At 39.7% G+C, this 13,518-nt stretch overlaps 1 protein-coding gene across 9 annotated transcripts in view; it reads left to right on the plus strand.

Moving 5' to 3' along the window:
- The window catches only part of LOC133563270 (tight junction protein ZO-1-like), a 259,759-nt gene that overhangs the window by 109,086 nt on the left and 137,155 nt on the right, over positions 1-13,518 (plus strand). For all 9 annotated transcript variants that reach the window (XM_061917297.1, XM_061917300.1, XM_061917301.1 and 6 more), the window contains one exon: positions 11,427-11,568. In XM_061917297.1, coding sequence (XP_061773281.1) covers positions 11,427-11,568 — 142 coding nt within the window. The remainder of the gene's footprint in view (positions 1-11,426; positions 11,569-13,518) is intronic.

Here is a 13,518-nt window from a genome sequence, read left to right on the forward strand (position 1 = left end):
TACATCTCTGTGCCATGTCTGCTTTAGCACCGCCGGTAAATAGCATGTTAGCGTCGATTAGCGTAGCATGTTAGCATCGATTAGCTGGCAGTCACGCCGCAATCAAATATGTCTGATTAGCACATGTTTGTCATCGCCGGTAAAATGTGGAGACACTCTGTCACATTCAATGGGGGTCTGGTGGCAGTCACTTTCGCATCTTCGGGCCGGTGGTGCAACTTGAATCCCTCCCTGTTAGTGTTGTTACACCCTCCGACAACACACCGACGAGGCAGGATGTCTCCAAAGTTCCAAAAAATAGTCGAAAAAAACGAAAATAACAAAGCTGAGATCCAATGTTTGCAATGTGTTGAAAATGAACATGGCGGCTATATTACCTCTTAGACGTCACGTTCTGATGTCATCGCAATAAGAGCGATAAACAGAAAGGCGTTTAATTCGCCAAAATTCACCCATTTAGAGTTCGGAAAACGGTTAAAAAAATATATGGTCTTTTTTCTGCACCATCAAGGTATATATTGACGCTTACATAGGTCTGGTGATAATGTTCCCCTTTAAAGAGTTATTGCACTTTTTTGGAATTTTGCCAATCGCTCACAATAATTATGAGAGACAAGTGTGTTTAATAGATATGAAAAAAAAAGTTGGTTTTGCATATTAGGTCACTTTAAAACACTTCTAGGTCACACTGACTGAAATCGCGTCCCGGCCCAGTTGGCCATTTTTGTAGTGTTTCACTGTGTAGTTTGTATTAACACACTGAGCAAACAGCTGAGGGAAGCTATCGTTAGCTTCTGTGCTAAGTCGCTCACAGAACTAAACAACATAAACAGATGAGATGAGTGATAAAGTTGTTACAACGACAAATATAAGACCTCAAGCAAATTGTTGTATGTGTAAATAAAGCTGTAGTAACTCACCAATAACCAAATTCAGTCGCTGACCTTGAATCACACTCGGGAGTCAAGAAGTCGGTACCGCACGGCATCATTTTTCTAAGAGTTTGATGCACAGTGTGCTGTTGTGCGTCACAGAGGAGCCTCCAAAAACACATAAGGGGCGGGAGTGAGCCCAAGAGTATGCCCTGTGCTTTGCCCCTCAGGCGCACAGAAGAGCAAATGGCCTAACAAAGGCACATCAAAAGATACCGGTATGGTGGTATTGTCTCAAATATATACCGCTTTCTAAAATATACCGGTATTAAGTATGTTACTGGTATATCGTGCAGCCCTACATAAACTTAATAAAAAAAGAGACAATTGTAAAACAAATGTGTTGTGTTAAACCACTAATGGTAACATAAGCTGACATTACTGCCAAGGCAGCACAAATTCCATCCATCCATCCATCCATTTTACACGGCTTTGTCCCTTACACAGTCGCGGGAGTGCTGGTGCCTAATCTCAGCTGCATTTCGGGCGGAAGGCGGGGTACACCCTGGACAAGTCGCCACCTCGTCGCAGGGCCAACACAGATAGACAGACAACATTCACACTCACATTCACACACTAGGGACCATTTAGTGTTGCCAATCAACCTATCCCCAGGTGCATGTTTTTGGAGGTGGTAGGGAGTTGGAGTACCCGGTAGGAACCCACGCAGTCACGGGGAGAACATGCAAACTCCACACAGAAAGATCCCGAGCCGGGGATTGAACTCAGGACTACTCAGGACCTTTGTATTGTGAGGCACATGCACTAACCCTTGTGCCACCGTGCTGCCCGGCAGCACAAATTGTCAATCACAAATTTCTTTCATTTATGTCAGTAGAAATGTTCACATTTCACCCTACAATAATTCCACTTCCAACTAGAGAAAAAATGGTAAATTATTTTTATGTTTTACACACACACACACACACACACACACACACACACACACACACACACACACACACACACACACACACACACACACACACACACACACACACACACTCGCACAAACACACACACACACACACACACACACACACACACACTCACACACACACACCCAGCAACTATTGTAGTCTTCAAAGAACCATTAAAAAATAGCTACCAAATAAATCGGAAGTTACTTACATGTTACTCAATACTTGAGTAATTTTTTCAATAAATATTTACTTACTCTTACTCAAGTAATTATTTCCATGAGTACTTTTGTACTTTTACTCTAAAGCAGTGATTTTCAAACAGTGGTACGTGGGTTCCAGGGAGTGGTACGCCAGAGAATCACTCAATTAAACTACACTTTTTTATTTTCCTATATTCAATCACAGTGTTAATGTTCAAACTGTGTTTGATGTAACAGTGTCGACAAATATGAAATATATTTTTAAATAAAACCTCTGCCTTGTTTTTAATGAATACTCGGGCCTACTTAGCTACTGTTTTTCAATGATGGTTATTATGGTGGTACTTGCATAGCCACATGTTTTTCTGAGGTGGTACTCAGTGAGGGCTTCACGGTGGCAGAGGGGTTAGTGCGTCTGCCTCACAATACAAAGTTCCTGCAGTCCTGCGTTCAAATCCAGGCTCGGGATCTTTCTGTGTGGAGTTTGCATGTTCTCCCCGTGAATGCGTGGGTTCCCTCCGGGTACTCCGGCTTCCTCCCACTTCCAAAGACATGCACCTGGGGATAGGTTGATTGGCAACACTAAATTGGCCCTAGTGTGTGAATGTGAGTGTGAAAGTTGTCTGTCTATCTGTGTTGGCCCTGCGATGAGGTGGCGACTTGTCCAGGGTGTACCCCGCCTTCCGCCCGATTGTAGCTGAGCTAGGCGCCAGCGCCCCCCGCCACCCAAAAAGGGAATAAGCGGTAGGAAATGGATGGATGGATGGTACTCAGTGAAAAACCTATGAGAACCACTGGTATAAAATAACGGTACTCCTACTTGAGTACCATTTTTGGAGACTCTGCCACCTGCGCCAACAGGCAACTTCTTCATAATATGACACCATTAAAACTACATTACATTAAGAAAGGTCTGGATATCTAATGTTCCTTCATGAATTAAAAAGAAAACAAAAGTCAGAATGCTTAGAGTCATCAGAAGGCATCTGTTTCCATCTCTACCTAATTGAGTGTAAAATTAGTTATTTGCGTACTAAACTGCCCTAAATGACCTGGCATTTTATGATATGACTTCTTGCTCGTACAGTGGTTCACATAGCTCATTCTCATGCAACTGGTATGGGATTAATCTCAACTGTTATTCACATTAACCTGTTGATTGGCAACTTATCAGGCCAGGGTGAAGTCTGCCTTTCAGTTGAAATCAGTCAGGATGTGTTGTGTACTGAATACAACAATGGACGAATGGATGGTCTCACCCCTCTTCATGATTGTCAAAATATACTCACTACTATCTCCAGGTACCAGTCATAATTTCAATATCAATCAATCAAACTTTATTTATAAAGTGCTTTTCATACATAATAGAAATGCAACGCAAAGTGCTTTACAAAGTTGAAAACAATACCCCGGGGATCCATATCCCCCATTATCATATACGTACGCACAAACACAGATACCAAACACAAACACACTCACACAACATACACATATATGCAACTATATGGACAAATAATTGCATGGCTGAGTACAGAGGAGACATGTGAGTAAACACTATCACAGGAGCCATCTGCACCAGGAGGTCATCAGACCATGGCCACCAGGATGCTGACACAAAGCGGCCCCCACAAGCACGGTCGATAACCCCAGAGACAGGGCTCATCTGAAGAATGTTGGGAAATAAAAATAATAAAACTTGGGAAATAGTAAGAACCATGAGTAGAGATAAAGAATGAAATACAAGTACGACATATGAAGATTAATAGAAACAATAAAATGAATATACAGTAAATTAATACATAGAACTAAATACAATTTTGCATAACTAATATAATGGAAAGTAAAATACAAATGACTTCAATAAAATAATATAAGGTAAAAGCCAAATCAAAAAGGTGGGTCTTAAAGGCCGACTGAAATGAGCTTTTCTTATTTAAACGGCGATAGCAGGTCCCTTCTATGTGTCATACTTGATCATTTCGCGGTATTGCCATATTTTTGCTAAAAGGATTTAGTAGAGAACATCCACGATAAAGTTCGCAACTTTTGGTGCTACAGGAAGTCGCAGACGATGACGTCACCCATTTGAAGGCTCCTTACATCTTCACATTGTTTTTAATGGGAGCCTCCAACAAAAAGTGCTATTTGGACCGAGAAAACGAAATTTTCCCCATTAATTTGAGCGAGGATGAAAGATTTGTGTTTGAGGATATTGATAGCGACGGACTAGAAAAACAAAAAAAAGTAAAAAAAAAAAAACGTGATTGCATTGGGACGGATTCTGATGTTTTTAGACACATTTACTAGGATAATTCTGGGAAATCCCTTATCTTTCTATTGTGTTGCTAGAGTTAAATATTACCTGATAGTCGGAGGTGTACGTCCACGGGTGTCTTGACGCGCAGTGTCTCAGTGGAGTCGACGGCAGCTATGGACGGGGCAAGCTCAGCTTTTCTCCGGTAAGAAGCGACTTTTTACCACAATTTTCCTCACCGAAATTTGCTGGTTGACATTCAGTCTTGATTCATGTTCGCTTGACCGCGTTCTGATTCATAGTAACATTTCACCTCCAGGAATTTTAAACAAGGAATCACCGTGTGTTTGTGTGTCTAAAGTCTAAAGCTTCCAAACTCCATCTTTCTACTGTGACTTCTCCAATATTAATTGAACAAATTGCAAAAGATTCAGCAACACAGACCTCCAATATACTGTGTAATTATGCGGTTAAAGCAGACAACTTTTAGCTGTGTGTGTGTGCAGTGCTCATACTTCCTAAAAACCCGTGACGTCTTGCGTACACGTCATCATTACACGACGTTTCCAACAAGAAACTCCCGGGAAATTTAAAATTGTAATTCAGTAAACTAAAAAGGCCGTATTGTCATGTGTTGCAATGTTAATATTTCATCATTGATATATAAACTATCAGACTGCGTGGTGGGTAGTAGTGGGTTTCAGTAGGCCTTTAAGCCTGCTCTTAAAAACATGAACGTTCTCCGCAGCCCCAAAGTCCTCCAGCAAGCTGTGCCATACGCGGGGGCCATAATGGTGGAAAGATAACATCCCTTGACTTTGTGTCCTGACTTTTGGAATAATTAGTAGATGAGTGCCGGAGGATCTCAGGGCCCGGGAAGGCTCATAGGGTATATTGTCGCTGGTCTTGAACTGTCCACCTTCCTGAAACAGCCAAGCTATTACGGAGCTGCCTACCTACCTTGGCCTACTGTCCCCACAAACATACAGTACACTTACAACATAAGGAGTCATTGGGAGTGTGATGGTACACAATGCTGCACATGTTTGGTCCCTAAACAATACCTCAACACTGGAACCGCCTGGTGTCATTTACAAACATAAGTCAATGTTACAACCCTAAAGCCAAGAGAGAAGAAGTTGTTCAGGTAGTCTTTGTCGGCTTTTTAACATTTTATATCCTGCGATTCGAGAAGGGTTAAATTATGACTCCAAATGCAAAAAAGAGAAAATACACTCCTTTACTCAAAGTGAAGAAACAATGCAGTTCCATATTTATTTATTACAATGTTGTTTCTCACATCCAGCAATCAATGTTATTACACTACAGTACTGTAAATCCTCTCAGAGGTTCATCAGTTCATTGAGGGGAAGCATGAAGTCAAACATATACTGTGACATTCTGAAGCTCTTGGGTAATTTCCAAACACACCTATAAATAGCTGTGTGGACTTCTTTTAAGGGGACAGTACATCTAAGCTGCTATACAAGCTTTACACTGACTACTCTAAATTATATCACAGTTGGATTTCATATTACTATTTCATAGTCCATTAAAAAGCTTAAGGCCTACTGAAATGAGATTTTCTTATTCAAACGGGGATAGCAGGTCCATTGTATGTGTCATACTTGATCATTTAAAACAGCAGTTTCTTCCATTCAAAAGTTCCGGCTCATTTTTATACTTAGTAAACTCATCCCACTGGCCGGATAAAACCTGGTTAGCTTGCTGACCGTACGTTTGACACCCCTGCTTTAAATGCATGCATTCAGTTTAAGTACATATCTTCGGCACAATTTTATTAGAACTGGAAAATTAGTGATGTAAGACTAATGTGACAAGGCAGTTTGGTAGTTAATCCTTCTTGCAAGAGTCATGTGTTAAAGGCCTACTGAAATGAGGTTTTCTTATTTAAACGGGGATAGCAGGTCCATTCTATGTCATACTTGATTATTTCGCGATATTGCCATATTTTTGCTGAAAGGATTTAGTAGAGAACATCGACGATAAAGTTCGCAACTTTTGGTTGCTAATAAAAAAGCTTTGCCTGTACCGGAAGTAGCAGACGATGTGCGTGTGACGTCACGGGTTGTCGGGCTCCTCACATCCTCACATTGTTTATAATCATAGCCACCAGCAGCAAGAACGATTCAGACTGAGAAAGCGATGATTTCCCCATTAATTTGAGCGAGGATGAAACATTCGTGGATGAGAAAAGTTAGAGTGAAGCACTAGAAAAAAAAAAAAGGCGAGGCCAGTGAGAGCGATTCAGATGTTATTAGACACATTTACTAGGTTTATTCTGGAAAATCCCTTATCTGATTATTGTGAGATTATAAAGTCATACCTGAAAGTCAAAGGGGTGTGTTGACCACCAGTGTCTCTGATGGAAGCCATTGAGGAGCCAAGAAAGTCGCAGCTGCCTTTTTGACAGCTGCTGCAGGAGGACGCAAGCTCCGCTGATGTCTCCGGCAAGAGCCAACTTAATACCACAATTTTCTCACCGAAACATGCCAGTTGACATGTGGTCAAGAAACGTGTTCCCTTGACCGCTCTGTTCCATATCAAAGCTTCACAACAAACAAAGAAACACCGGCTGTTTTTTGGTTGCTAAAGGCAGCTGCAATCCACCGCTTTCCACCAACAGCATTCTTCTTTGTAGTCTCCATTATTAATTGAAGAAATTGTTAAAGATTCAGCAACACAGATGTCCAAAATACTGTGTATTTATGCGATTGAATCGGACAACTTTTTGCCGTGAGTGGTGCTGTGATAAAATGTCCGCTCCAACCAATAACGTCACAAGCACGCGTCAACATAAGCGTCATCATTCCGCAATGTTTTCAACCGGAAACTACGCTGGAAATTTAAAATTGCAATTTAGTAAACTAAAAAGGCCGTATTGGCATGTGTTGCAATGTTATATTTCATCATTGATATATAAACTATCAGACTGCGTGGTCGGTAGTAGTGGGTTTCAGTAGGCCTTTAAAAAAATGATTGCTGAAATTTGAAGGTTTACTTACTTTTGTGAGATATCTTTATTCCATCCATCCATTTGTACCGCTTTTCCCTTTGGGGTTGCGGGGGGCGCTGGTGCCTATCTCAGCTACAATCGGGCAGAAGGCGGAGTACACCCTGGACAAGTCGCCACCTCATCCCAGGATACCATTATTACTTTCCTCTATTCTCATTGTTATGTATTTGTGCCAACATCCTTATGGTTCTTTTTGGGGTTGGATAGCAAATGTGAATTTAGTCATTTTTAATATGTGCCAAAAGCGATACTTAAAAACGCAAAATGTACAAATGTTGTCCAAAAACAAAGCCTTTTGATTGTCAATTAATTTTGTGACTTACAAGTTGAACAGAATTGTAATTAATATAATTACATGATATAAACACAAGTATAATTGAGTAATACATGTACTACTTTTTTGGACATGCTGTAATGATAAACTGGAAATATGAGATGTACCATATTGTCATTGTATGAATGTTTAAAATAAACTAAGATCATAACCATAGTTAGTGCTGCCCAAAATAACAAGTTAACTATTGTTATTGGTTTTAAAAAATATTGCATTAATCGTGTATAGATGCAGGTTAATCATTTACTTTTAATGTACATGCTCCTTTACCTTACATGTGGATGCTTACCTGAAAGGCGGCAGTCAGGGATCAGGTCAATGCATACACCAGAGCAAGGAAAAATGAGGAGAGTCTGAATTTCACTTCAAAATACACATTGACTGGACTGTAGATAAAACTAAAGTTTTGAAAATATTATTGTAGCACATTCAAGTAAAATATTTTCGAAAATGTTCCTGCATGACATTCTGACAATAAAATTACAATCGTGTCCAAAGTTTAGGCTTTTTTAAAGTTAATTTTAATAATGCAAGCATCTAATAATCTGTGGTTACTCACGATTAATCCAAATTCAAAAGTGTGATTAATTGTTTTTTTTTATTTTTACACACAAAATCACACAAAAATGTGTAAATATGATATAAAATACACAACAGATTAAAAAAAAATATTTCTTTAAATCAGGGGTGTCTAACTAATTTTTAGATCAGTGGCCACATGGAGAAAAATCTACTACAAAGTGGGCCGGACTGGTAAAATCACAGCACGATAACTTAAAAATAAAGACAACTTCAGATTGTTTTCTTTGATCATAAATCAAACATGTACAAATCATAATGTTGTTGGGTTTTTTTACACTTACATGTTGCAGTAAATAGTATTCTATCTTTATTTGTCGTTTATTTATACTTTCTGAATAAATAATGTGACCATGTTCACCAGTCAACTCACTGTTGGTAATTTTCAATAAATCAAGATAAAAATAGATTATCAAAATAAAATTACAGGAGGTTAATTATGTAGTTGGCTCATTTTTCTGAACTGGAGCACTAACATCATGTGGTTTATTTTGTTTACATATGTAGCATCATCTGCAAAGATACAAATAATTGCTATTGCGAGATCTAGTGGACACATTTAGAACAGCAGTTTCTTCCATTCAAAAATTTCGGCTCATTTTTATACTTAGTAAACTCATCCCACTGGCCGGATAAAACCTGGTTAGCTTGCTAACCGTACGTTTGACACCCCTGCTTTAAACGCATGCATTCATTTTAAGTACATATATTCGGCACAATTTTATCAGAACTGGAAAATTAGTGATGTAAGACTAATGTGACAAGGCAGTTTGGTAGTTAATCCTTCATGCAAGAGTCGTGTGTTAAAGGCCTACTGAACTGAGATTTTCTTATTTAAATGGGGATAGCAGGTCCATTTTATGTGTCATACTTGATCATTCTGCGATATTCCCATATTTTTGCTGAAAGGATTTAGTAGAGAACATCGACGATAAAGTTTGCAACTTTTGGTCGCTAATAAAAAAGCCTTGCCTTTACCGGAAGTAGCAGACGATGTGCGCGTGATGTCACTGGTTGTAGGGCTCCTCACATCCTCACATTGTTTATAATGTGACCTTCTAGCACCAAGAGCTATTCGGACATAGAAAGCGACAATTTCCCCATTAATTTGAGCGAGGATGAAAGATTTGTGAAAAAGGAAAGTTAGAGTGAAGCACTAGAAAAAAACATTCACACGTATTACACACGATTACTTGGATAATTCTGGAAAATCCCGTATCTGCTTATTGTGTTACTAGTGTTTTAGTGAGATTGTAAAGTCATACCTGAAAGTCGGAGGGCTGCGGTGACCGCCAGTGTCTCTGAGGGAAGCCTTATGGAGGAGCCAAGAAAGTCACAGCTGCCTTTTTGACAGCTGCTGCAGGAAGACGCAAACTCCGCGCAAGTCTCCGCTAAGAGCCGACTTAATATCACAATTTTCTCATCAAAAAACTTGCTGGTTGACATGTGGTAGAGAAACATGTTCGCTTGACCGCTCTGTTTCATATTAACGCTTTTTTTGTGAAGCACAAAAAAAAGAAAAGAAAAAGCGACAGCTCCAGGCGGGACTGTTTCAGATGTAATTAGACACATTTACTAGGATAATTCTGGAAGATCCCTTATCTGCTTGTTGTTTTAATAGTGTTTTAGTGAGATTGTAAAGACATACCTGAAAGTCGGATGGCTGCGGTGAACGCCAGTGTCTCTGAGAGAAGCCGATGGAAGAGCCTTTTTGAGCTGCCTGAGGAAGTCCCATAATCCACTGAAGTCTCCAGTAAGAGCCGACTTAATATCACAATTTTCCCATCCAAAATCTTGCTGGTTGAAGTGGAAAACATGTTCGCTTGACTGCTCTGTGTTAAAGCTTCACAACAAACAAAGAAACACAGGTTATGTCTCAGTTGCTAAAGGCAGCTGCAATCCACCGCTTTCCGCCAACAGCATTATTCTTTATAGTGTCCATTATTAATTGAACAAATTGCAAAATATTCAGCAACACAGATGTACAAATTACTGTGTAATTATGCGATGAAAAGAGACGACTTTTAGGCGCAAGTGGTGCTGAGCTAATATGTCCCCTCCAAACCGAAACGTCAGGCGCACGCGTCAACATTCCGCGACGTTTTCAACAAGAAACTCTCCGGGAAATTTAAAATTGTAATTTAGTAAACTAAATCGGCCGTATTGGCATGTGTTGCAACGTTAATATTTCATCATTGATATACAAACTATCAGACTGCGTGGTCGGTATTAGTGGGTTTCAGTAGGCCTTTAACTTAGAAAAATATACATGTAGTTTGTGCAAAGACCTGCTTGTGTTGTCATGTTGATATGAAGAATTCTGGTGCCTGTCAGATATGTGGATAATGAAGAAGTGTGCAAGTTTAAAAATTACATTATTGCAACTTAGAACTGCTGCATAATATGGTTTTAAAAGAGTATAAGACTGTGTGCGTCCGTCAGGATGCTACAGTACACTACCTACATTATTTTGCCTTGTTTCAGTGCTATGAGTCACCTATTCCGAGGTGCTGTTTGTGTCAGCACAGATGCTATTATGGTACCGAGTCCAGTCTTGGTATGCATCCCTATTCCTCCTTGATGCAGATGCCATCCAACCACACAGTTTAATGGAAATCATTATTGTATTTTTTTTTTTAATCCTGCTGACTATCAAACCAGCAAACAGCAATCAAAACAATACTATACCTCTTGCCTTTGCGATTTTGCACTTGATGCAGGTAATTAAGTGTCTGGCAGGCACAGTGGACATCAAGGCGGGGGTGAGCTCTGCTGAAGGACTAATGAGGAAAAGTCATTCATGGAGGGTAAAACACTTCCTGAGAATATTGATGATGAAGGGTCAGTCAAGTTTCATCCCACCGTGATCCAGCTTCAGTTACGATTGGCTAGGGCGGACAGCAGAGCTGCAGAGGCCCCCGTGTGTGTGATGCTTCCTTAGCACCAACCCCTGCATGGTCTTTCTGACATTAAATCCAACTATAGATCTATTTCAAATGCCATTTTAATTAGCGGGTGGTAGAAAACTGTGGCCTTTGGAAAGGCAGGAACATTCCCACTGTGTTCTTCTTCCTTTTTGTTAGCCTCAGGCCAGTCGACCCGCTGTGTTACAAATGTACTAGACAGTTTTTGAGCTCTGTTGTCTTTCTTTCTCCTGTCGACCTCAGGATCCATCCCAGCCCGACCGCTGGCTCCATCACGGCCGCCTCCTCTGCAAGCACCATTCAGGGCAAGCCATCGCTCCGGCGCATCAAGGGCCGAATTCACAGGAGCAAGAGCCTGGACAGCCTCGATCTCTTTGACTCTAACGTAAGTTATGATGAGCTGTATAGAAACACACCCCAATAGATACTGGGTACTGTATTGAAACGATACGGGATGCAGTATTTGTTAGTTTTTCCGGAATCTTCACCACACGTTGTCTTATTTTCTTTTTGTAGATAATATATATTGGACATGCTTAGGTGTGAATTTTGCTCTGCAGGCACTTTTATGTCTCGTTTTTTGAACCTCTCTGCAAAATGTACGTGTTTGGACGTATTTCCAGATTGCAGATCAAACCACGCCTCACCCTCTCCAAAAGTAACATTATTTATCTTTTGAAAATGTACAGTGTTTAAGTATATATACATTGTCACCGTTATTTCTGTTGTGATCCGATACCCGGATAATACTATATTTCTTGTTTTGTTCCATTTGTGTATTATAGTCTGCATTAGTTCCTCTCTGTATCACATTCTTCCTTATTTCCTGTTTATTCCATCACCATGGTAGCTTATTAGTTCACCTGCCCCTTGCTTTCTACGCACACCTGTTTCTCGTTATCACCTCCCTTATTTAAGCTGGCCCCTTTTCGTCATTCATTCTTAGACTCTAGTTTTCTTTCACGCAACTGTTGATGACTTACTTTCCATACTATTACTCGCTAGCTCTCGCGCTGCGGTTTATTTTATTCCTAGCTTTCATGCTAGTAGTTTTTGTTTCCCTTTTTTTGCCTTTGTGCCAAGTTTAGTGTATCTGTTTGTATTCCTAGTTTCTATGCTAGCGCCATTTGTTTGCTTTTCTGTTTAGCACCAGTATTTGTGTTCCTAGCCCTTTTTATTAGTTTAATAAATCCTTTGTTGCTTACCTTACGCTGTATTCTTGCCCGACGCATCTAAGGAGGAACAAATCCGGCATCGCTATGCCGCACAAGTCTCTCAATTTCTTTTCAGTCAAACTTCATAAACATTTAATAGATTCACCCTGTCACAATAATAAGTACACCTGCACACTCGTTGATAAATTAAGACTGTATGAAAAAGAAACGTTTTTAATATGATTGATGTCATTGCATGGCGCACATTGGTGTTTTTATGCACATGCCACAATTAGATGAACATAATATTACTTTATGTTACCAATTTCTTGTGTTTCCTCATAGCCTGAAGCTGGCTGAGAGCTTGACTCGATGTCCAAATAAGTACATGCCCCTTGCTGTTTCCATAACATTGTAAAGTCAGCAAAGATGACATTTTTATTAGGTCCTCTTTAGGATCATGCCAGAAAGTATATTGTACCGATAAATGACTTAAAAAATAGAAAGACAGCACTTAAAGACTTAGACAAACTTTATTGATCCACAAGGGAAATTGTTCCACACAGTAGCTAAGTTACAAAGGATGGAAAGGGTAAGGATGGAAAGGATAATGCAGGTATAAAGTGGACTAAAAAAGTATCATAATAGCAATATAAAATACAACATACTGTATTTCCTTGAATTGCCGCAGGGCATATAGTATGCGCCTGCCTTGAATTACTGCCGGGTCGAACTCGCTTCCCAAAATAATTAGCCCATGCTTAGTATTACCACCTGGTCAAACTCGTGACATCATTTTCAAAATGGAGGAGGCTGATTTCAATACCGGTAATTTGAAATTGCATACAGGGAAGAAGATTAAGAGCTATTCAGTAGAGTTTAAGGTCCAAGCTTACATCACACTCAAATTTCTACTGCATACCTTTGTTAAGTGCCGGAGTGAGAAGAGGTTTTAAAATAATTAGCGCATGCTTAGTTTTACCGCATGCCTTTGGTAAGCGCAGGCGGCAATTCAAGGAAATACGGTATTTGTAATATTTACACATTATATATTGAGTATATAATGTATACTGATATATTATACTATTATTAAATTATATTTTTATATAATATATACAATATATAACAATTTCCAATTACCATGTACAATATTACAGTATATGTGACAGCTGCAGCAAAAA

The sequence above is a fragment of the Nerophis ophidion genome, linkage group LG12 (assembly GCF_033978795.1).
Source record: "Nerophis ophidion isolate RoL-2023_Sa linkage group LG12, RoL_Noph_v1.0, whole genome shotgun sequence".
NCBI classification, from domain to species: Eukaryota; Metazoa; Chordata; class Actinopteri; order Syngnathiformes; family Syngnathidae; genus Nerophis; species Nerophis ophidion.